The 21657-nt window shown below is 49.0% G+C and overlaps 1 protein-coding gene across 1 annotated transcript in view; it reads left to right on the top strand.

Annotated features, from left to right (window-relative positions):
* POMGNT1 (protein O-linked mannose N-acetylglucosaminyltransferase 1 (beta 1,2-)) overlaps positions 1-12927 on the top strand; it is a gene marked incomplete in the record, with an annotated part of 29249 nt that extends 16322 nt beyond the window's left edge. The window contains 10 exon segments of the mRNA XM_073593953.1: positions 979-1020; positions 1909-1967; positions 2629-2701; positions 3758-3886; positions 3970-4095; positions 4884-4948; positions 7978-8022; positions 8113-8248; positions 8516-8625; positions 12062-12927. Of these exon segments, the coding sequence (XP_073450054.1) occupies positions 979-1020; positions 1909-1967; positions 2629-2701; positions 3758-3886; positions 3970-4095; positions 4884-4948; positions 7978-8022; positions 8113-8248; positions 8516-8625; positions 12062-12149 (873 nt within the window).
* Between the last annotated feature and the right edge of the window lie 8730 nt (positions 12928-21657).

Consider the following 21657-nt stretch of genomic DNA (forward strand, 5'->3'; position numbering starts at 1 on the left):
CATCCTCCTCTCTGCACCTCTCCCATCATCCTCCTCTCTGCACCTTCCCATCATCCTCCTCTCTGCGCCTCTCCCATCATCCTCCTCTCTGCACCTTCCCATCATCCTCCTCTCTGCACCTCTCCCATCATCCTCCTCTCTGCACCTCTCCCATCATCCTTCTCTCTGCACCTCTCCCATCATCCTCCTCTCTGCACCTCTCCCATCTTCCTCCTCTCTGCACCTCTCCCATCATCCTCCTCTCTGCACCTCTCTCCCGTCATCCTTCTCTCTGCACCTCTCCCATCATCCTCCTCTCTGCACCTCTCCCATCATCCTCCTCTCTGCACCTTCCCATCATCCTCCTCTCTGCGCCTCTCCCATCATCCTCCTCTCTGCGCCTCTCCCGTCATCCTCCTCTCTGCACCTTCCCATCATCCTTCTCTCTGCACCTCTCCCATCATCCTCCTCTCTGCACCTCTCTGATCATCCTTCTCTCTGCACCTTCCCATCATTCTCCTCTCTGCACCTCTCCCATCATCCTCCTCTCTGCACCTCTCCCATCATCCTCCTCTCTGCACCTCTCCCATCTTCCTCCTCTCTGCACCTCTCCCATCATCCTCCTCTCTGCACCTCTCCCGTCATCCTCCTCTCTGCACCTCTCCCGTCATCCTCCTCTCTGCACCTCTCCCGTCATCCTCCTCTCTGCACCTCTCCCGTCATCCTTCTCTCTGCACCTCTCCCGTCATCCTTCTCTCTGCACCTCTCCCGTCATCCTTCTCTCTGCACCTCTCCCGTCATCCTTCTCTCTGCACCTCTCCCGTCATCCTTCTCTCTGCACCTCTCCCGTCATCCTTCTCTCTGCACCTTCCCATCATCCTCCTCTCTGCACCTCTCCCGTCATCCTCCTCTCTGCACCTCTCCCCTCATCCTCCTCTCTGCACCTCTCCCCTCATCCTCCTGTCTGTACAGCTGACATCGTTCATTCTTCTTTCCCAGCACTACAAAGCCAGCCTGACCGCCTCCTTCAACCTCCATCCGGTGAGAATTAATTTTTTGCAGTTATTCTAGTGAAGAAATGGCGGGTTGGATGGCGGGTGGGAGAAGGGCGGGTGGGTAGTGGAAGGCGGGTGGGAGAAGGGCAGGTGGGTAGTGGAAGGCGGTGTATAACTGATGGGAGGGGAAGGAGATGAGAGTAGGGCAGAATGGTGGGCGGAAGGGCGGGTGGGAGAAGGGCGGAATGGTGGGTGTGAGGTGGGCGGAAGGGCAGGTGGGCGGAAGGCGGTGTATAACTGATGGGAGGGGAAGGAGATGAGAGTAGGGCAGAATGGGGGGCGGAAGGGCGGGTGGGAGAAGGGCGGAATGGTGGGTGTGAGGTGGGCGGAAGGGCAGGTGGGCGGAAGGGCGGGTGGGAGAAGGGCGGAATGGTGGGTGTGAGGTGGGCGGAAGGGCAGGTGGGCGGAAGGCGGTGTATAACTGGTGGGAGGGGAAGGAGATGGGAGTAGGGCAGAATGGGGGGTGTAGGGGCGTTTGGGAGGAAGGTGGGATGGCAGGTGAACCAATTTTAAAAGGATAAATCTTTACAGAGGAGCCTCTCGCTATAATAATTTGGGGTCTGCGGGTCTCAGACTGACAGAAGTGGGTCGTATTGTCCTCGTGATCTGTTCCTGTACCTGGTGGGCCTTTCCTGTGAATTAATTGATTTCTGCAGTTTGTGTGACAGATTGGGTCCAGTCCTTTCCTGACCCCCCCCCCCCCATGTTAATTAGTGAGATTACAGAATACACAGATATGAGATCCTATCAGTAGGGTGAAGTTCGGGGTACTTGTCAGTGCTGTATGTGATATCCAGCCCCCCCTCCCCCCACCCCCGGAGGGAGATCTGAGAATATTCTATGACCGCTCTCTGATTTCTTATTCCACATTTAGGACGCCAAGTTTGTCATCGTTCTGGAGGAAGATCTGGACATCTCGGTGGATTTCTTCAGGTAGGTGACATTTCTCTGTAGAATTTATAGGTCGCTCAATACACAGCCCTAGAACAGATGGCTGATTCAGGCTGAAAGATGGAGGACGGCATGGGAGAACTGGGAGCGATGGAAGCTTTCTGAGGTTTACAGACATCTTTTCCTTCCTTTCATCATATACTGTATGTTGGTGATTTTATGGTAGATCTTTTGTTGATTGTAAGTGTGACACCCATGTCTGGTCTAATGTCAACCTCTCGATCTAGGCCCCGGGATCTGATCACTTCTCCATCCAGCCCCTGGGTCCTTTGGTCCTCAGAGCCTTGTTAATGGCTAACCCCCTTCATCTAGCCCTCTAGGTGTCAACTTCTCCCATTCCAGCTCCCTGGGGGCTAACTTCATCCCCTTCTATCCTTCCCACGAGGGCTAAACCCCTCCCCTTCCAGCTCCCTAGAGGCTAAACCCAAATGTCTACTAGATAGTGGGTTTGGTCAGCAGAGAAACGCATGGGTGGTCCACAGTGTAGGACCTCCCATCGTCAGCCTGATTTCAGTGTGGCACAGATTGTGAAAAGATAATAAATATATACTGAACTCTGCATGCCGGATATTTTATGTATATATTGAAGTACTAGAAGGTGTTCTACCTTATTTATGTGTATGTTCATGTCTTGTGTCTGCAGTTTTCTGAGTCAGACCATCCATCTCCTGGAGGAGGATGAGAGCTTGTACTGCATCTCTGCATGGAATGATCAGGTAGATGTCCCCGTAATATATCCCCTGTCTTGTGTCCCCATTCCTATGCCCCTCTCCATTTTTTTCCCCCATTTCAATATCTTCCATCCTTTGTCCCCATCCCTATGCCCCCCATCCTATACCCCCATTCTGTGTCCTCATCCCTATGTCCCCCATCCTCTGTCCCCATCCCTGAGTCCCTCATCTTTTGTCCCCCATCCTAATGTCCTCCATCCTATGCCCCCATTCTTTGTCCCCATCCCTATGTCCCCGTCCCTGTGTCCCTTATGCTTATGTCCCCCATCCTTTGTCCCCATCATTATGTCCCTCATCCTTTGTCCCCTATCCTGTGTCCCCAATCCTGTGCAAACCATCCCTGCATCCCCATCCCTATGTCCCCCATCCCTATGTCCCCCATCCCTATGTCCCCATCCTTATGTCCCCCATCCTTATGTCCCCCATCCTTATTTCCCTTATCCTGTGTCCCCATCCCCATGTCCCCTATCCTGTTTCCCCTCATCCCTATGTCCCCTATCCTTTATCCCCTTCCTTTGTTCCCATCCTTATGTGCACCCCCTATCCTATGTCCCCTATCCTGTTTCCCCATCCCTGTGTCCCCATCCCTATGTCTCTGATCTTGTGTCCCCTTCTTTATGTCCCATGTCATTTGTCCCCATCCCTGTGTCCCCTGTCATTTGCCCCCATTACTGTGTCCCCATCCCTATGTCTCTCATCTTGTGTCCCTATCTTTATGTCCTCTGTCCTGTGTCCCCATCCCTATATGCCTTGTCCCCATCCCTATGTCTCTGATCTTGTGTCCCCATCCCTGTGTCCCCCTTCCTATGTCCCCATCCTCAGAGGTCCTCTGAGCCATACTCAATCATCGGAGGTTTATTGGAAGTGAAGGAACAGATACATTGATAACCTCAGCTATTGTCTGGACATGAGTCACACAATCAGATGCTTATCAATGACGATTATCATGTGATATTTCCAATAACCCTCCTCTGATTGGCTCTGAGGACTCTCTTGTCTCTTGTCAGTTCTGTGTCATTCATCCTCCTGTCCCCTCTGCAGGGCTATGAGCACACGGCGGAGGATCCCTCGCTCCTCTACAGGGTGGAGACCATGCCCGGCCTGGGGTGGGTTCTTCGCAGGACTCTTTACAAGGATGAACTGGAGCCAAAATGGCCGACTCCAGAGAAGGTAGGTGGCTGACCGTCACCATCACGCTGCCGGTAAGTGACCACGTTGTGCTGCGGTGACACCGTTCCCTCTCTGTGCTCCAGCTGTGGGATTGGGATATGTGGATGAGAATGCCGGAACAGAGGAAGGGGCGGGAGTGCCTGATCCCGGACGTGTCCCGGTCCTATCACTTCGGCATCGTGGGGCTCAACATGAACGGATATTTCCATGTAAGATATTTTATTCATTTACTATATAAAGCAGTTCTGATTGTGATATATGAGGCTGACGGGGGGGCCGTGCTATGTGTGTGTATCTCTACACCCATCAGACATAACACTGTGACCACCCACCTTATATTTAGTGGCTCCCTCTTTTGCCGTCCTGACCTGTCCAGGCACCATGGACCCCACTGGACCTCTGAAGGCACGCTGTGGTATCTGGCACCAAACCGTCACTAGCGGATCTTTCAAGTCCTGGGAGTTGGGGCCTCCATAGGTCTGACTTTTTTTTTTTTTCTCCAGCACGTTCCACAGATGATCGATTTGTATTGAGATCTGGAGAATTTGGAGGCCAAGTCAACACCTCCAACTCCTAGTTGTGTTCCTCAAACCGTTCTTGAATTCATCACAGCAGGCCACCTTCCATCGCTCCAGTTCTGATGCTCACGTGCCCGTTGTAGGTGCTGTTTGGCTGTGGACACGGGTCACCATGGACACCCTGACCGGTCTGCGACTACACAGCTCCATACACAACAACCTGCGATGACCATCAACTTCAGGGACAACATGCTCACTCCCTGCTTCCAGATGTCGTTGTAACCAGATAATCAATGTTATCACTTCACCTGTCAGTGGTCATAGTATTATGGCTGATCGGTGTATACAGAGGGGGGGATAGATACATTGTATATAGTCAGTGGTCATAATGTTCTGGCTGATTGGTGTGTAGTCACACATGTCTATCTGTTGGTGATCCCAGCAATGCAGAACCCTCATCACATCTTTATATTCTGCAGGAAGCTTACTTCAAAAAACACAAATTCAACACGGTTCCCAATGTGCAGATCTCCAACGTGGAGAGGTGAGGGGGCGTCCATTGCTGGGTGGGGAATGTTCATACATTTATATACCTCCTCCAAACTGCAACCTGCCGGATAAAGTGTATGGAACCCTTAATCCTAATAATTAGGTGTTCGGGGGTCTCTATATTATCACCTCCTGAAATATAACACTATAGGGCACCATCCGCCTCCATGTGTGCAAAAGTAGGACTCCGCCTTTTATAATGGACTTTAAATATGCCCATCTGGTGTTATGTGACCGTACCTCAAAGTAGAGAGCTTATATACTGATTAAAAAAAAAAAAAACATTTTATTTCGTACAAAATTATAAAATCATAAATTCCTTCCTTCATTAAAAAAAAAAAAGGGGGGGGGGGGAGAGATCACCATAGGTGGTGGATCCAAGTTACAACCCTGAAAGGTTCAGGGTTGTATGAAAATGTATATAACATTGGATACATAATCGATTGGATACATAATAGTTTGGGCTAAAAGGTTTGAGCTGAACAATATATCAGTCTACGCGTTTCACAGGGTTACCGCTTCTTCAGGACTGTTTAAACAAGTTTTCATGTGTAGCTGAAATTACTATAATCCATATAGAAAAAATACAATAAATGAATATATATAACTCTGCTCTACTTGAGTCACTGGATCTCTGCACAAGTCACTGGATAGCTGATGGACACTGTGTGTTGGATCTGTGATTGGTACCTGTACCATGTGATTAGCCGTAGCCAACCACAGATCACAAACATAAGCAAGGTGTTTATGAATGTTATCCCATTCATGACGGCTAAAACGGTGGCTCATACAGTGATCTTCATTATAAGCAATAACAGAGTAAAAAAATATATATATCCCTGATCACCCCCCCCCCCCCCTAGAGTAGTACATTGTGTGTCACTGGTGACATTGAACTACTTTGATGAAAGGATGTAAAAAAATCAAAATTGTGAAAAAAATGTTAAAAAAAAGAAAAAAATGTTTAAAAATTGAATGAAAAATGAATTAACTACATCCCTATTGGCCTATAGTAAATTGGTGGCCAGGCGGTGGCTCCCCTATTCTGACTGGACACAATATGACGTCCTTCAGAAGGAGTCGCTCGTGTGGTTTCCCGGGGATGCGCGGCGATCGGTAGTGCGGTGTGTTTCTCTGACACACCGCATCTCCGATACGGTAAAGAGCCTATGAGGTAAGGCTCTTTATCATGTGATCAGCTGTGTCCAATCACAGCGTAACTAGGAAGTGCTTTCCTCTATTCACTGGTGACAGGACGTGAGTGGAGGAGAGACGATAAGCGTCTCTCCTGACGGGAGGGGGATCTACACTAATAAACAGTGCAGTGATTATCAGTGCATGCCCACTAGTGCCCACCATTGATGCCCAGTGACGGCCACCAGTGCCCATCATTGCTGCCTAGCAGTGCCCATCAGTGCTGCATATTAGTGTGTCCTCATCAGTGCCCATCATTGCCGCCTATCAGTGCCGGATATTGGTGCCTCCTCATCAGTGCCGCCCCTAATCAGCGCACATCAGTGAAGGAGAAAAATTACTTACCGTATTTATCGGCGTATAACACGCACTTTTTTCCCCTTAAAATCAGGGGAAAATTGTGTGTGCGTGTTATCGCCGATCCCCCGCCGATTTGTGAGCGGAGGATCGAGCCGCCGAGATACATAGCCGAGTGTACTCGGCTCCGCTACGCTCACAGTCACGCCCAGTCCCGCCCTATGATGGACATAACACAGGGACTGGGCGTGACTGTGAGCAGAGCGGAGCCGAGTACACTAGGGACTGCGAGAGGACCTGAGAGCCGCCGAGGGGCCCCGAGAGCCGCCGAGATACACAGGACATCTGTATCTCGGCTGCACCATTTTTAAACTGGAAGACTGCACTGACAAGGCCACACTGACAAGGCCGCACTGACAAGGCCGCACTGACAAGGCTGCACTGACAAGGCCACACTGACAAGGCTACAGATGGACACTGATAAGGCTGCATTGATGGGCATTTAAATGTAAGTTTTTTTTCCTTAAACGTCCCTCCTAAACTTGGGGTGCGTGTTATACGCCGATAAATACAGTATTTACAAAATTTTATAACTGAAGCAAAGAAATTTTTTTTTTTAATTTTCGGTCTTTTTTATTTGTTTAGCAAGAAATAAAAAAACCTCAGTGGTGATTTAATACCACCAGAAGAAAGCTCAATCTGTCTCAAAAAAATTGTAAAAATTTTGTTTGGGTACAGCGTTGCATGACGGCACAATTGTCATTCAAAGTGTGAGAGCGCTGAAAGCGGAACATTGGCCTGGGCAGGAAGGGGGTGAAAGTGCCCGGTCTTAAAGGGGTTACATTTTTATTTTTTTTAATTTTTTTAATTTTTTTTTACATCCTGCTTCAAAAACGCTCTCAAGGAATGAGATCGACCGTCAGTACATCAGGATCGATCGATTATCAGATATATACTTTATCTCATAGTTTGTAGACGTTATAACTTTCACGCAAACCAATCAATAAACACTGAGGCCCCTTTCACACTTGTGCAACTTGTCCTGCGACTTGGGACTGCAAAGTCGCATGACAAGTCGCTCCTCCCCCCATGATTTCCAGTGAGTAAAGTTCATATCTGTGCGACTTCAGAATAGCCCCTGCACTTCTTTTGGTCTGACTTTGATGTGACTTGAGGTCCATAGGCCTCAATAATACACAGGCGTTGCTTCAAGATGCATCAAAGTCATCAAGTTTTACCAAAGACGTAGCAGAATACTTTTGGAATAAAATTTGATTTTATTGGATATGTTTTATAACAAAGTAGAAAATGTTGGGTTTTTTGTTTGTTTGTTTTTGTTTTTTTCAAAATTTTCTGTCCTTTTTTTTTTTTTTTTATAATAAAAATATAAATCCCAGAGGTGATCAAATCAGATCAATATAGAGCGCTCCATAAAACCTCAAAATAGATCTAAAAAGAAAAACGCTTTACATTCCCGCTGATTGTTGTATTTCTTCCTCTCTTTGTGTCTTTTCTCTCCTCCGTGGAGCGCAGTCTGAGGAAGGACGCCTACGAGGTGGAAATCCACCGAATCCTCCGGTAAGTTCTGTTCGGACGCTCAGCGTTGCAGCGATCGGCTGCAGTGATTGGTTTGTTGTGAACGCAGTTGAGCGTGTTCTTCTCTTGCAGAGAGGCGGAGGTTCTGGATCACAGTAAGGACCCCTGCGAGGATTCCTTCATCCCCGACACGGAGGGGAAAACGTACGTCATGTTCATCCGCATGGAGCAGGAAGCCGATTTCACCACCTGGACACAGCTGGCAAAGGTGCCCAATATTCATAACCCTCGTCCAGTATGTGAGCGTGACCTCTCCAGTATGTTACATAGTTAGGTTGAAAAAAGACACAAGTCCATTTAGTTCAGCCAATAAAAGAAAAAAAAATGTGAGTGTGACCTTTCCTGATATCAGGGACATTGTAACTGATCTGTGAATGGTGTAAATAGAGAATTGAATTCCACTTTGTATGATCAGCGATTTTTCTGTTTGAGGACTTTATATACACAGACAATAGAATTGTCTCTCTTTGCACAGTGCCTCCATGTCTGGGATCTGGACGTTCGGGGAAACCACAATGGTCTGTGGCGTCTATTCCGAAAGAAGAATCATTTCCTGGTGGTGGGAGTCCCGTTTTCTCCGTATTCGTAAGTAAAACTCTTTCCTCTCCTCTCATGGGACATTGCCATCTCCTTCTTTCTGTCTCCTTCCTCTCATGGGACATGCCCGTCTCCTTCCTCCTATGGGACATTGCCCATCTCCTTTTTTTCATCTCCTTCCTCCCATGGGACGTTGGCCATCTTCTTTCAGTCTCCTTCCCAGGTGACGTTGCCCATCTCCTTCCTCCTGTCTCCTTCCTCTCATGGGACGTTGCCCGTCTCCTTCCTGTCATGGGACGTTGCCCGTCTCCTTCCTGTCATGGGACGTTGCCCGTCTCCTTCCTGTCATGGGACGTTGCCCGTCTCCTTCATCTCATGGGACGTTGCCCGTCTCCTTCCTCTCATGGGACGTTGCCAGTCTCCTTCCTCTCATGGGACGTTGCCCGTCTCCTTCCTCCCATGGGACGTTGGCCATCTTCTTTCAGTCTCCTTCCCAGGTGACGTTGCCCATCTCCTTCCTCCTGTCTCCTTCCTCTCATGGGACGTTGCCCGTCTCCTTCCTCTCATGGGACGTTGCCCGTCTCCTTCCTCTCATGGGACGTTGCCCGTCTCCTTCCTCTCATGGGACGTTGCCCGTCTCCTTCCTCTCATGGGACGTTGCCCGTCTCCTTCCTCTCATGGGACGTTGCCCGTCTCCTTCCTCCCATGGGACGTTGCCCGTCTCCTTCCTCCCATGGGACGTTGCCCGTCTCCTTCCTCCCATGGGACGTTGCCCGTCTCCTTCCTCCCATGGGACGTTGCCCGTCTCCTTCCTCCCATGGGACGTTGCCCGTCTCCTTCCTCCCATGGCACGTTGCCCGTCTCCTTCCTCCCATGGGACGTTGCCCGTCTCCTTCCTCTCATGGGACGTTGCCCGTCTCCTTCCTCTCATGGGACGTTGCCCGTCTCCTTCCTCCCATGGGACGTTGCCCGTCTCCTTCCTCCCGTCTCCTTCTTCTCATGGGACGTTGCCCGTCTCCTTCCTCCCGTCTCCTTCTTCTCATGGAACGTTGCCCATCTTCTTCCTCCCGTCTCCTTCTCATGGAACGTTGCCCATCTTCTTCCTCCCGTCCCACCTTCTGTAGAAGAGCAGAATCCCCCCCCCCCCTTTATAAAATCAGGCTTTTGTCATCGTACAATAATGATCTAGAACAGGGGGTCTCAAACTGGCGGCCCTCCATGAGGCATTGCAAGGCTGATAGTTACAAGCATGTCTCCCACAGGCAGAGGCATGATGGGACTTGTAGTTTCGCAACAACTGGAGGGCCGCCACTTTGAGACCACTGATAATGAGTTCAAATTTTCCACTGACAGTTCTGCAGATGTCCACCAGGAGGAGCTCCAGATCCATCGTCCACATTCAGGGATACTGGAGGAGAGTCGCTGCAGGTTTCCCATTCATGTCTCCTCTGCAGCAACTCAATTGTAGCCAAGTGTGTCCCCTGTATTTATTTTTATTTTATTTATTTCAGTTACTTATATACCGCCGTCAATTTACACAGCGCTTTACATATACATTGTACACTCACATCAGTCCATACACCCTCAAGGAGCTTACACTCTAAGGTCCATAACTCACATTCATATACTAGGGACTATTTAGACAGGATCCAATTAACCTACCAGAATGTCTTTGGAGTGTGGGAGGAAACCGGAGTATCCGGAGGAAACCCACGCAGGCACAGGGAGAATGTGTAAACTCCAGGCAGGTAGTGTCGTGGTTGGGATTCGAACCAACAACCCTTCTTACTGCTAGGTGAAAGTGCTACCCACTACACCACTGTGTATAGTGATGTCATATCCCAAAACTGTCCACAGCTATATAATTAATGGAGGTTTTACTCCATTAGATAAGACCGATCCTGTGTCTGTGTACGGAACACTCACATTACTTCCCCCGTAGTATATAATCGCCTTCCTCCTCCCCCGCAGTATGTACTCCCCTTCTATCCATTCAGAGAGAGAAAAAAAAAAGCAACCCTTCTGGATTTTAGGTTGGGTTTCCATTTGAAGTGTACCCAGGGCTGACTGTCTCCCCGCCCCATAGGACAGCGCTAGGCCAATAACCATACATTGGCACTGTCATGTGTTCCTTTGTTCCTCCATAGCACCCAGGGGGTGGCAGGATCAGTAAGGATTGTTCTAATACAAGCTGCAGATTTAAATTGATTGAAAACAATCAGCAGCCCTCATCCTGAGCTGTGCACCCCTCTGCTCCTAACTTTTCCCTGACCTTATTCGAGACAGTGCAGCTCCTGGCCCTAATCCCTGCTCTTATTCTGGAATGTTAAGCCTCTGGCCCTCTTCCCTGATTTTATCCTGTTCAATCGGCCCCTAGTGCTCCACCCTGACCTTATTCTGGACTGTTCGGCTCCTGGCCCTCCTCCCTGACCTTATTCTGGACTGTTCGGTCTCTGGGCCTCTTCCCTGACCTTATTCTGGACTGTTCATCTCCTGGCCCTCATCCCTGACCTTATTCTGGACAATTTGGCCCCTAGTCCTCCACCCTGACCTTATTCTGGACTGTTCGGCTCCTGGCCCTCCTCCCTGACCTTATTCTGGACTGTTCGGCTCCTGGCCCTCCTCCCTGACCTTATTCTGGACTGTTCGGCTTCTGGCCATCTTCCCTGATCTTATTATGGACTGTTCATCTCCTGGCCCTCCTCCCTGACCTTATTCTGGACTGTTCATCTCCTGGCCCTCCTCCCTGACCTTATTCTGGACAATTTGGCCCCCGGCCCTCATTCCTGACCTTATTCTAGACTGTTTGGCTCCTGGCCCTCTTCCCTGACCTTATTCTGGACTGTTCGACTCCTGGCCCTCCTCCCTGACCTTATTCTGGACAATTTGGCCCCTAGTCCTCCACCCTGACCTTATTCTGGACTGTTCGGCTCCTGGCCCTCCTCCCTGACCTTATTCTGGACTGTTCAGCTTCTGGGCCTCTTCCCTGACCTTATCCTAGACTGTTCGGCTTCTGGCCCTCCTTCCTGACCTTATTCTGGACAATTTCTCATTGGCTCCTGGCCCTCTTCCCTGACCTTATTCTGGACTGTTCGACTCCTGGCCCTCTTCCCTGACCTTATTCTGGACTGTTCGGCCCCTGGCCCTCTTCCCTGGCCTTATTCTAAGCTGTACAGCTGCTGGCCCTCCTCCCTGACCTTGTTCTGGACTGTTTGGCTCCTGGCCCTCTTCCCTGGCCTTATTCTGGACTGTAAAGCTCCTGGCCCTCCTCCCTGAACCTATTCTGGAATGGTCGGCTCCTGGCCCTCATCTCTGACCTGATTCTGGACTGTTCGGCTCCTGGCCCTCCTCCCTGACCTGATTCTGGACTGTTCAGCTCCTGGCCCTCATCTCTGACTGTATTGGGATCCTGGCCCTCATCCCTGATTCTTTTCTGGACTCTTTGGCTCTCCACTAACCTTCTGCCCCTCTCTTTCTGATGCAGGAGTAAGAAGCCTCCGTCCGTGACTCCCATCTACCTGGAACCGCCCCCCAAGGAGGAAGCCGCTGCAGCTGGAGTGGACCAGTCCTGACCCCGGGGCGATATCTCATAGACCGTCCGCTCGCCCTGTGTGAAATGCGTAGGACTGCACAGCTCCACCTGTATTTGGAGAACTGATTAAGGGGTGGAGCCACTGACATCACACTGACTTCTCCAGTGTAGAAGCAGTGACATCATACTGATCACTAATCCCGCCCCCTGCGCTGCCGCAGGCCACATGACAGACTTTAACATAACTGAGAGAGATGTGTGATGCGGCCAGTACCTGCAGAGGGCGCCATTTCTGGGACATATCGGTGTCGTGTCTCTTGTTTTATTTATTGATGAACCTTCTGAATGTTTTTTTTATTTGAGATTGTGGTGTGAGAATTGCTGCTGCGGGGTGTCCGAGATCTCAGATTCCCGGGATATCGGAGTGTCTGACTTCCTACACAGTGCCTTATTTCTTTACATCAGTGCTTCTGCCGATCTGCTTCCATTGGGCGGGGCACAGACAGGTTCCGGAGTGATGCTCTGCAGACAAACAGCAAGCCTGTATCAGAAGCCTCAGATGGAAGCTGCCATTCTGTCACAGGCTGTGTACTAGGACCTGCTTGTGGGTCAGAGAATGGCAGTTTTATTTTTCATGACAGGTTCTCTTTAGCAATGTCTGATCGCCGTCTGTGCACAGAACTGTATCCAAGAAGCAGCTATCCTCTGCCTGTCTGAGGAGGAAGTGTGGGTGATGTGGGGTCATTCTGTGTGTGACCGTCTTCATCCGTCCCGTCTTGTGTGTAGAAACTGAAATAATGAATAAAATGAAAACTCTGGATGGTCTGCTGGTTCATATCTGCAGGAAGTGGGCTGTGTGCTGGAATATTCTTCCCCCGTCCTAACACTACAATTATTAGGGATGCACTGATATATCGGCCGCTGAAAATGGGGTTAAAGTGGAAGGCCACCCTAAAATAAAAAATTGCATGAAAAATCGTAAAAAAAATAAAATTTGAAAAAAAAATGTTTTTTAAACTTACCTGAACCCTTGTTGCTAGGCAGTCTTCCTAATCTGCCTCTTCCTATTCCGTGGCGTGTTCTGCTCCTCGGTGAGCGGCCCCGTTGCCTTCTGGGAACTGTGTGTGTTCCCAGAAAGCCACGGGGCCATTCACAGAGCGCCGCTCGCACGTGCGCAGTAGGAAACTGGCAGTGAAGCCGCAAGGCTCCACGGCCTGTTTCCTTTAGTTAGGATGGCGGGGCCGGGACCTGAGAGCCGAGGGACGGGTCGGCCTCGGGCGGCCGACATCGCGGGCACCCAGGACAGGTAAAAAAAAAGGAGATTAAAGTCTGGTGTGACCCCTCTGACACCTCCATCCCTGATAGTGCACAAAAAACAAGAGAAGTAGACCTGGGACTACTGAGGAAGCGGAACAAACAAAAGTATTACATGTGTACAAGGACAATGTAACAAACCCAATAGGTGTCAAGAAAAGTAACAAAGTTGTACCTCAATGGAGTGGAAAATATCCAATGGTTGTCAGTTTGTTCTTAGAGATATAACCGCTCTATCCAATCGTCACGTTGTGAATCAGAATCCCAGCCGTGCTGAACATCCAGATATACCCACAAGGGCCCAAAGGCTACGCCCCCAGCACCATGCTTCGGCATCTGTAAGACATCCACCATCAAAGGGGTTGCACAAATGCAACAACCACCCAACCGTCCAGGATGACCACACCTTCGTTACGTCAGGGAGACGTCAGTGTATGGCCGTGGAGAACATGGCGTCGATGTGCAGGTGGTCACCCCCGTCAACAGACAGGGGAGGACAGCAAGAGATCAGGAACAGAACTCCCCTATGCACATCGCAGCCCCCGAGCTGCATGAAAACCACCGCCATGAAAGACGAACAGCGAAAGAGGACACAGCTCAGCCCAGAAAGACCCCCTGGGAGCAATATGCAAATATAACTGGCCGAAGGGTGATAACACACTAGATGTAATATGGACAATGGCTAATGGTAACAACAGACCAGTTTGTGGGCTGAATGGGTGTCTTCCACCAGGGTTCAATCAAAAAAAAGGTTGATACTAAATCCTGGAATTTAAATGTATCACCACAAGATGGCGCTGTGGATGGGTCGGCCTCGGGTGGCCGACATTGCGGGCACCCAGGACAGGTAAAAAAAGGAGATTAAAGTCTGGTGTGACACCTCCATCCCTGATAGTGCACAAAAAAACAAGAGAAGTAGCCCTGGGACTTTGGATGAGGTGAGAGGATTAGCCAATGTTCACAGGGAACACCGAGACAAAATCAATTTATTCATTTCATAATGTTATGTGACGGAGCGGCAACAACAACGATTGTGAGTTACCCGGCATAATGGCCAATGCACACAACACGGATGAAAGTAAATATAGAAAGATTTATTACAAGTATTCTACATCAATGGGCAACAATAAAACTTGAAAGTTGCTAGGTCAGTAAATACACATATACAATAAGAAAATTAAATGTACATACATGTGTACAGGAAATTATGTAGACATAACGCAGACATCAATAATACCCAGCATGTACCGGCATAAAACGAGCATTAATAAAGCCCTACGTATTTCACAAGACCCTGCTCACTTCTTCAGGGGCGGATGCATGAATGTTGTATCTGCAATATAAGTGATAAGATCAGGGCTATTTCTCTTGTTTTTTTGTACCCAGGACAGGTAAGTCTACTTATTTAAAGTCAGAAGCTACAGTGTTTGTAGCTGCTGACTTTTATAAAAAAAATTATCCTGGCCGGAATCCCGCTTTAATAACGTTTTGCCGATAGAAAAAATAATGATAATGGCATGCTGCATCCCATTGACTTCAATGCAAAATCACGTCTTTTTCACTTCAGTGCAAAATCGCGTCCCATCGACTTAGTGCAAAATCGCGTCCCATCGACTTAGTGCAAAATCGCATCCCATTGACTTCAGTGCAAAAACACCCCCTATTGACTTCAATGCAAAATTGCATTCCTATAACTTCAATGCAAAATCCCGTTCCATTGACTTCAATGCAAAAATGCCCCTTATTAACTTCAATGCAAAAAATGCCCCCTATTGACTTCAATGCAAAAACGCCCCCTTATTGACTTCAATGTAAAATCGCGTCCCATTCACTTCAATGTAAGATGCACGTCCCATTGATTTCAATGGAAATCACGTTCCATTGACTTCAATGCAAAAACGCCACCTAATGACTTCAATGTGAAATCGCGTCCCATTGACTTCAATGCAAAAACATTGCCTATTGACTTCAATGCAAAATCGCGTCCCATTGACTCCAGTCCAAAAACTGCAGCCACATTACTTAAATTTGAAAAAAAAATAACTGTCCATTTCAGTTTTGGTTTTCGGCCAAGTGCGTCCTGAATTTTCGGTTTTGGAATTTTCATTTTAGTCACCACTAACAATCATCCCTCCTATACAGGCTGTGTGCTGGAATAATCTTCCCCGTCCTCACACTACAGTCATCCCTTCTCCATAGGCTGAGTGTTGTCACCCTTTTCTGACTGCTGTCCCTGGTGTTGGGTCCATTAGAGCTCACAAGACAGCTGGGACTTCCCAGATTCTTCCTTTACGGAGTATCCCTTAACAAAAAGTCTACCATCCCTATAGAGTCCTCTATAAGAACTCCACCATTATCTGGAGGCCTCTCTAGTGCCTTGTTCCTGGTCCGGAGCTGAGACCTCAGTCTGTCAGCCCCAACTGATTGGTCCAAGGCTATGAGTAGGGATCTGATCGCTATGGCAGGTGGCCCCTTTGTTATTGAGAGTTTTGAGGTAATGCCCGCAGCCTTGAGCTTCATCCTGGTTGGGTCGTTGGAAGTCTCATATGAGTCTCCTATAGGTGAACACGAGGAGGACTGTCATGTACCTGGTAGAAGAGCCTGACACGATGAGTAAGGCCTCTCTTACACCTCTGACTCGGGGCCCCTGATTAAGTGGACAGGTGAAGTACAGAGATGTATGAGGGCCCGTTGGCCTTGCTAGCAGCAGAGCTGGATGGAATATCTGGATCAAGCAGAAGAAGACCACCAGTGGAGCAGAAGCAGACTGGCAACAGACAGGTGCCACGCAGGCACCAGTGGATTGTAGGCGGAGTCTCACAGCGGGCAGTCCAGCGGCAATTGGAACAGAGTCAGACGGGCCAGGTCATATACGTGCAGAAGGATCAGATGCAGAAGCATAGGCAGGACTGAAGTCAGGACACAGGCCAAGTTGATAACAGATCGGTGGAGCAGCAGCAAGGGGCAGAGGCAAGGTCGAAGGCAGGCCGGGGTCAGTGCAGGTGGAGTTCAGGAGTAGTCAAAGACAAGCCGGGTCGGTAACAGTAGTCAGGTGCAGAATAACAGGTTGCAGGTATACACGGGAACGCTGTAGACAAGACAGCACTGAAGCATAGCACTGGCTCAGTTTAAATAGCCCGCTTGGCGCCAAAGCGAGCGACAGATGGGCGTGCGTGCATGAGCATGTGCACCTTTCCTAAGTGCATGTAAAGGACCATAAATTAGCCTGTGGCTATGCACAGGGCGCCAACTAGAAGAGCCATCCTGTCTGCTGGTACACCCTTTGTGACAAAGATGCTTTGGCTAAAGTGTTGGTCTGCAAACCATCTAAAAAAACACCCGAGTCCACAACAAAAAACAAATGGCCTATAGGGGACAATGCCTCTTGGGAGCAGCCCAAGATGCCCTCATCAAGGATGCCACAGGTGGTGAGAGTACTCCTCTTTGTCAGTGCAGCCTAAGACTCTTGGAAGGCTCTCCACTTGCTGGAGGACAAGGTCCATTTCTCCTCATCCAAGTCCTGACCCAAGAGTGGCCCTCTTCCCTCATGCTGCGGCATTCCAAGTCTCCAACAAGGTTTCCTTCGCATGAGCGTTCACCACTGCACTTTCCAGAATATGGGACATCTATTAGCCTTTGGAGACACTTTGACACCCTGCATCTCCAGTAGAGGTGGGAAGGCCCAGAAAAAAATTGACAAATTGTGAAAAAAAAAAAAAAGTTTTTCCCGCTTTTTTCCAAAGCCATTTTTTTCCCGGAAAATTTTAAAAGAACAGAAGTGTGGAATGTGTTCTTTTACAATGATAAATAATATATCTATGACATGGTATCCAATAACACGTAGACCCTAAGATTTCTGAGATGTTAAAGTCTTAAATTATCGCAAGTTCTCTCAGCTGAAGGCAAGCAAATCCTGGAATACAGTTCAAGTAACACTGTACTTCTCACACAAGAGAAATATGCATTTCTGCCACTAGGGGGCACTGCAGGGGAAAGGCTCCAGTTTAGTTTGCTTGTGGGCTCCATCTTGTACCTCCTACAGTTGGGTGATTGTTAAAATAAATTAGGTCAGTGTTTCTCAACCTTTTTTTTTTTTTGTCAAGGTACCCTTAAAGTGATTGTAAAGTCTAGTTTTTTACTCCTATAAAAATAACAAACATGTTCGGTAATGGATTTGCACCCAGCAGCCCCTCCTCTTCTCGGGTCCCTCTTCTGCCCCCCCTCCTGTTCAGTGCCCCTCACAACTAGCAGCTTGTCACTCCTGGACATCGCTGGACCGAGAGAGACCTCAGGTAAATATTGGGGGGGGGGGGCTGCACACAGAAGGCTTTTTGTCTTACTGCATAGAATGCACCTTCTGCCTTTACAACCACTTTAAAAATGAAGCACAATCTTGGAGCACCCCATAGTTTTACATAATGCAGCATCCACACATGTAGGACACCCAACGTTAGAGGTGATGTATTCTTCCAAAGCAAATGTAAACTATATCACCAAAAGTATTGGGACACCTGCCTTTACACACACATGAACTTTAATGACATCCCAGTCTTAGTCCGGAGGGTTCAATATTGAGTTGGCTCCGCCCTTTGCAGCTATAACAGCTTCAACTCTTCTGGGAAGGCCGTCCACAAGGTTTAGGAGGGTGTCTATGGGGATGTTTGACCATTCTTCCAGAAGAACATTTGTGAGGTCAGTCTCCGCTCTAATTCATCCCAAAGGTGTTCTATGGGGTTGAGGTCAGGGCTCTGTGCAGGCCAGTCAAGTTCCTCCACCCCAAACTCGCTCATCCATGTCTTTATGGACCTTGCTTTGTGCACTGGTGTGCAGTCATGTTGGAACAGGAAGGGTCCGTCCCCAAACTGTTCCCACAAAGTTGGGAGCATGAAATTGTCCAAAATGTCTTGGTATGCTGATGCCTTAAGAGTTCCCTTCCCTGGAACTAAGGGGCCAAACCCAACCCCAGAAAAACAACCCCCACACCATAATCCCCCCTCCCCCCACACCATAATCCCCCCTCCACCAAATGGTTTGGACCAGACAAAGCAAGGTCCATAAAGACCTGTGAACGATAACAGGGCCTACACCCAGAGAGTACATCTCCACTCATCAACCCAAAATATTTTATATTGAGCAGAAGAATGAGAAATGACGATCGATGAGTGAATCTGAGAGCGTTTACCACCCATAAAAAAAAAACAGAGATTCGGCTGAAATTCCAATTTCAATAAAGACATGGATGAGTCCTGACCTCAACTCGATAGAACACCTTTGGGATGAATTAGAGCGGAGACTGCGAGCCAGGCCTTCTCGCCCAATAGCTGCAAAGGGCGGAGCCAACTCAATATTGAACCCTATGGAATAAGACTGGGATGTCATTAAAGTTCATGTGTGTGTAAAGGCAGGCGTCCCAATACTTTTGACAATATAGTGTGTGTATGTGTGTGTGTGTGTGTGTGTGTGTGTGTATATATATATATATATATATATATATATATATATATATATAAATTTCACCTTCCCAGTGTAACAAAATGACTTTCAATTTGTATTTTTTTTTTTAATTCCACAAATTCATTTTTTTCCGGGAAAAAAAAAGTTGTTTTTCTCATGGCTTTAAAATTTCCAGAGATTTCTCTAATTCTCTAATCTCCCGTGTTTGGGGGTCTGGAGGTGGTTTTCAGGGGCTACAAGCTATTGAATTGCCCCCCCCCCCCCCCTTCATTACTTCCAGTTGGCTCCCCTCCTTGTTGGCTTTTGGTCTTGGAATCGAGTAGATAAACCTCCATATCTTCGTACTGGAGGGTCTCGGGGTATTGAGGAGCAGGCATCTGTTTATAAATGTCTATTGGTCAGTCTGTTGACTGAACAGCCAATCAAACGCCATCATGTGAGGAGAAGCACAGCGCTGGGGCCCCTTGGACTCCATATTGTTCCTCCTGGGATCAGCCGGGTTGTGGAGTGTTTGCGTTGGCGAGGTTATACGTTTCCTCATTATCGGGTTTTACAATGCCTGGTGACCTTGGCTCAGCTCGAGTTCCTCCTACATTGGATGATGTTTATATTGCCGCTGAAATATTATTTACTTTCTACAGCAGAACAAACATCCTTCCGTCCAAAATCCAACCGTCCGGCTCCAATAAACAGCATTGCCTAGCAATGGACGGTGTCATCGGTAAATGTTGTTACCGCAACACTAAAGAAGCAGAGAGACTTCATTTAATTATACAATCTCAGTGCATTTCTTTTCATTCCATGTGATTGGGCGTTCAGTGATCATGAACTCCTTTTATTCATTGAAGATTCAATCAGCCTCATTACATCAGATTTACTCTCAACCTCCAAAACAAAACACAGCAATCGACAGCTAAGTGCCAGTGTGGGGGCCCATGAAATGCCTCTGGAGGGGCAGGATAGGGCCCTGGTGAGATACCCCTGGAGGGGCAGAATAGGGGCCTGGTAAGATACTCCTGGAGTGGCAGGATAGGGGCCAAGTGAGATACCCCTGGAGGGGCAGGATAGGGGCCTGGTGAGATACTCCTGGAGGGGCAGGATAGGGGCCTGGTGAGATACTCCTGGAGGGGCAGGATAGGGGCCTGGTAAGATACTCCTGGAGTGGCAGGATAGGGGCCAAGTGAGATACCCCTGGAGGGGCAGGATAGGGGCCTGGTGAGATACTCCTGGAACCGGCAGGATAGGGGCCAAGTGAGATACCCCTGGAGGGGCAGAATAGGGGCCAAGTGAGATACCCCTGGAGGGGCAGAATAGGGGCCAAGTGAGATACCCCTGGAGAGGCAGGATAGGGGCCTGGTAAGATACTCCTGGAGTGGGAGGATAGGGGCCAAGTGAGATACCCCTGAAGGGGCAGGATAGGGGGCCTGTAGTAAACTGGATAGGGGCCCAGTGAGATATCCCTGGAGAGGCAGGATAGGGGCCTGGTGAGATTCCCCTGGAGGGGCAGGATAGGGGCCTGGTAAGATACTCCTGGAGTGGCAGGATAGGGGCCAAGTGAGATACCCCTGAAGGGGCAGGATAGGGGGCCTGTGCTAAACTGGATAGGGGCCTGGTGAGAAATCCCTGGAGAGGCAGGATAGGGGCCCTCTGAGAAAAAATCCCTGGAGTGGCAAGATAGGGGCCTGGTAAGAAATCCCTGGAGAGGCAGGATAGGGGCCCTCTTAGAAATAATCCCTGGAGAGGCAGGATAGGGACCCAGTGAGAAATCCCTGGAGGGGCAGGATAGGGGCCTTGTGAAATACCCCTGGTGTGGCAGGATAGGGGCCTGGTGAGAAATTCCTAGAAAGGCAGGATAGGGGCCTGTGAGAAATCCCTGGAGAGGCAGGATAGGATAGGGGCCCGTGAGAAATCCCCGGGGGGGGGCAGGATAGAGGCCCAGTGAGAAATCCCTGGAGTGACAGGATGGGGCCCAGTGAGAAATCCCTGGAGTAGCAGGATTGGGGCCTGGTGATAAATCCCAGGAGTGGCAGGATTGGGGCCTGGTAAGCAGTACTGGGGCAGGGTTGTCCAGCGCCCAAGACAAGGATCCAGAATTGTGCCCCCCTCCCCCACTGTTAATACATGCCTAAGAATGGGTGTACCACCCTGTGTCCATTTTTTTGCCCCCTTGCTTCACTTTTCCCAGGGCAACTGTGCCTCCTGTCCACCCCTTGTCCGGCCCTGATCATCAGAGTTGGTGGGGTTACATATGATGGAGGGGTTATGAGGTTTTAGGTGGGGCAGGAATGATAGAAGTTGGGGGTTACATGTGGTGGAGGGGTTTTAGGTGGGGCAGGAATGATAGGAGTTGGAGGATTACATATGGTAGGGGTGTTTTGAGGGTTTTAGATGGGGCAAGAATGATAGGAGTTGGGAAATTATTGATGCAGGGCACAATCTTTTAAAGCTCAAGGATCATCCTGCAGCTTCTACCAGTGCTGCCTCCAGTCTAGCCTATTTGATGGTACCAATGTCTGCCAAGACCTATTCAAGGCATCTGCTCTTTCCAGTTGTCCTTTATGGAGACTGTGAAGACACAGACAAGCTGTTCCCTTCACCCCTAATGGATAGCAGCGCAGTAACCATTTGACTTGGACTTTTGGTAGTGGTTTACCTCCACTGCGGATCCGGCAGTATCCTACTTTACCAAAGCTTTGATGATCTCTGTGTAGGATATTCCTGTGTTTAGGGACCACAACAACATGCATTTGGTGGCCCCATTCTAAAACCCCGTTCTGTTG

The sequence above is a fragment of the Aquarana catesbeiana genome, linkage group LG07 (genome assembly GCF_042186555.1).
Source record: "Aquarana catesbeiana isolate 2022-GZ linkage group LG07, ASM4218655v1, whole genome shotgun sequence".
Lineage (NCBI taxonomy): Eukaryota > Metazoa > Chordata > Amphibia > Anura > Ranidae > Aquarana > Aquarana catesbeiana.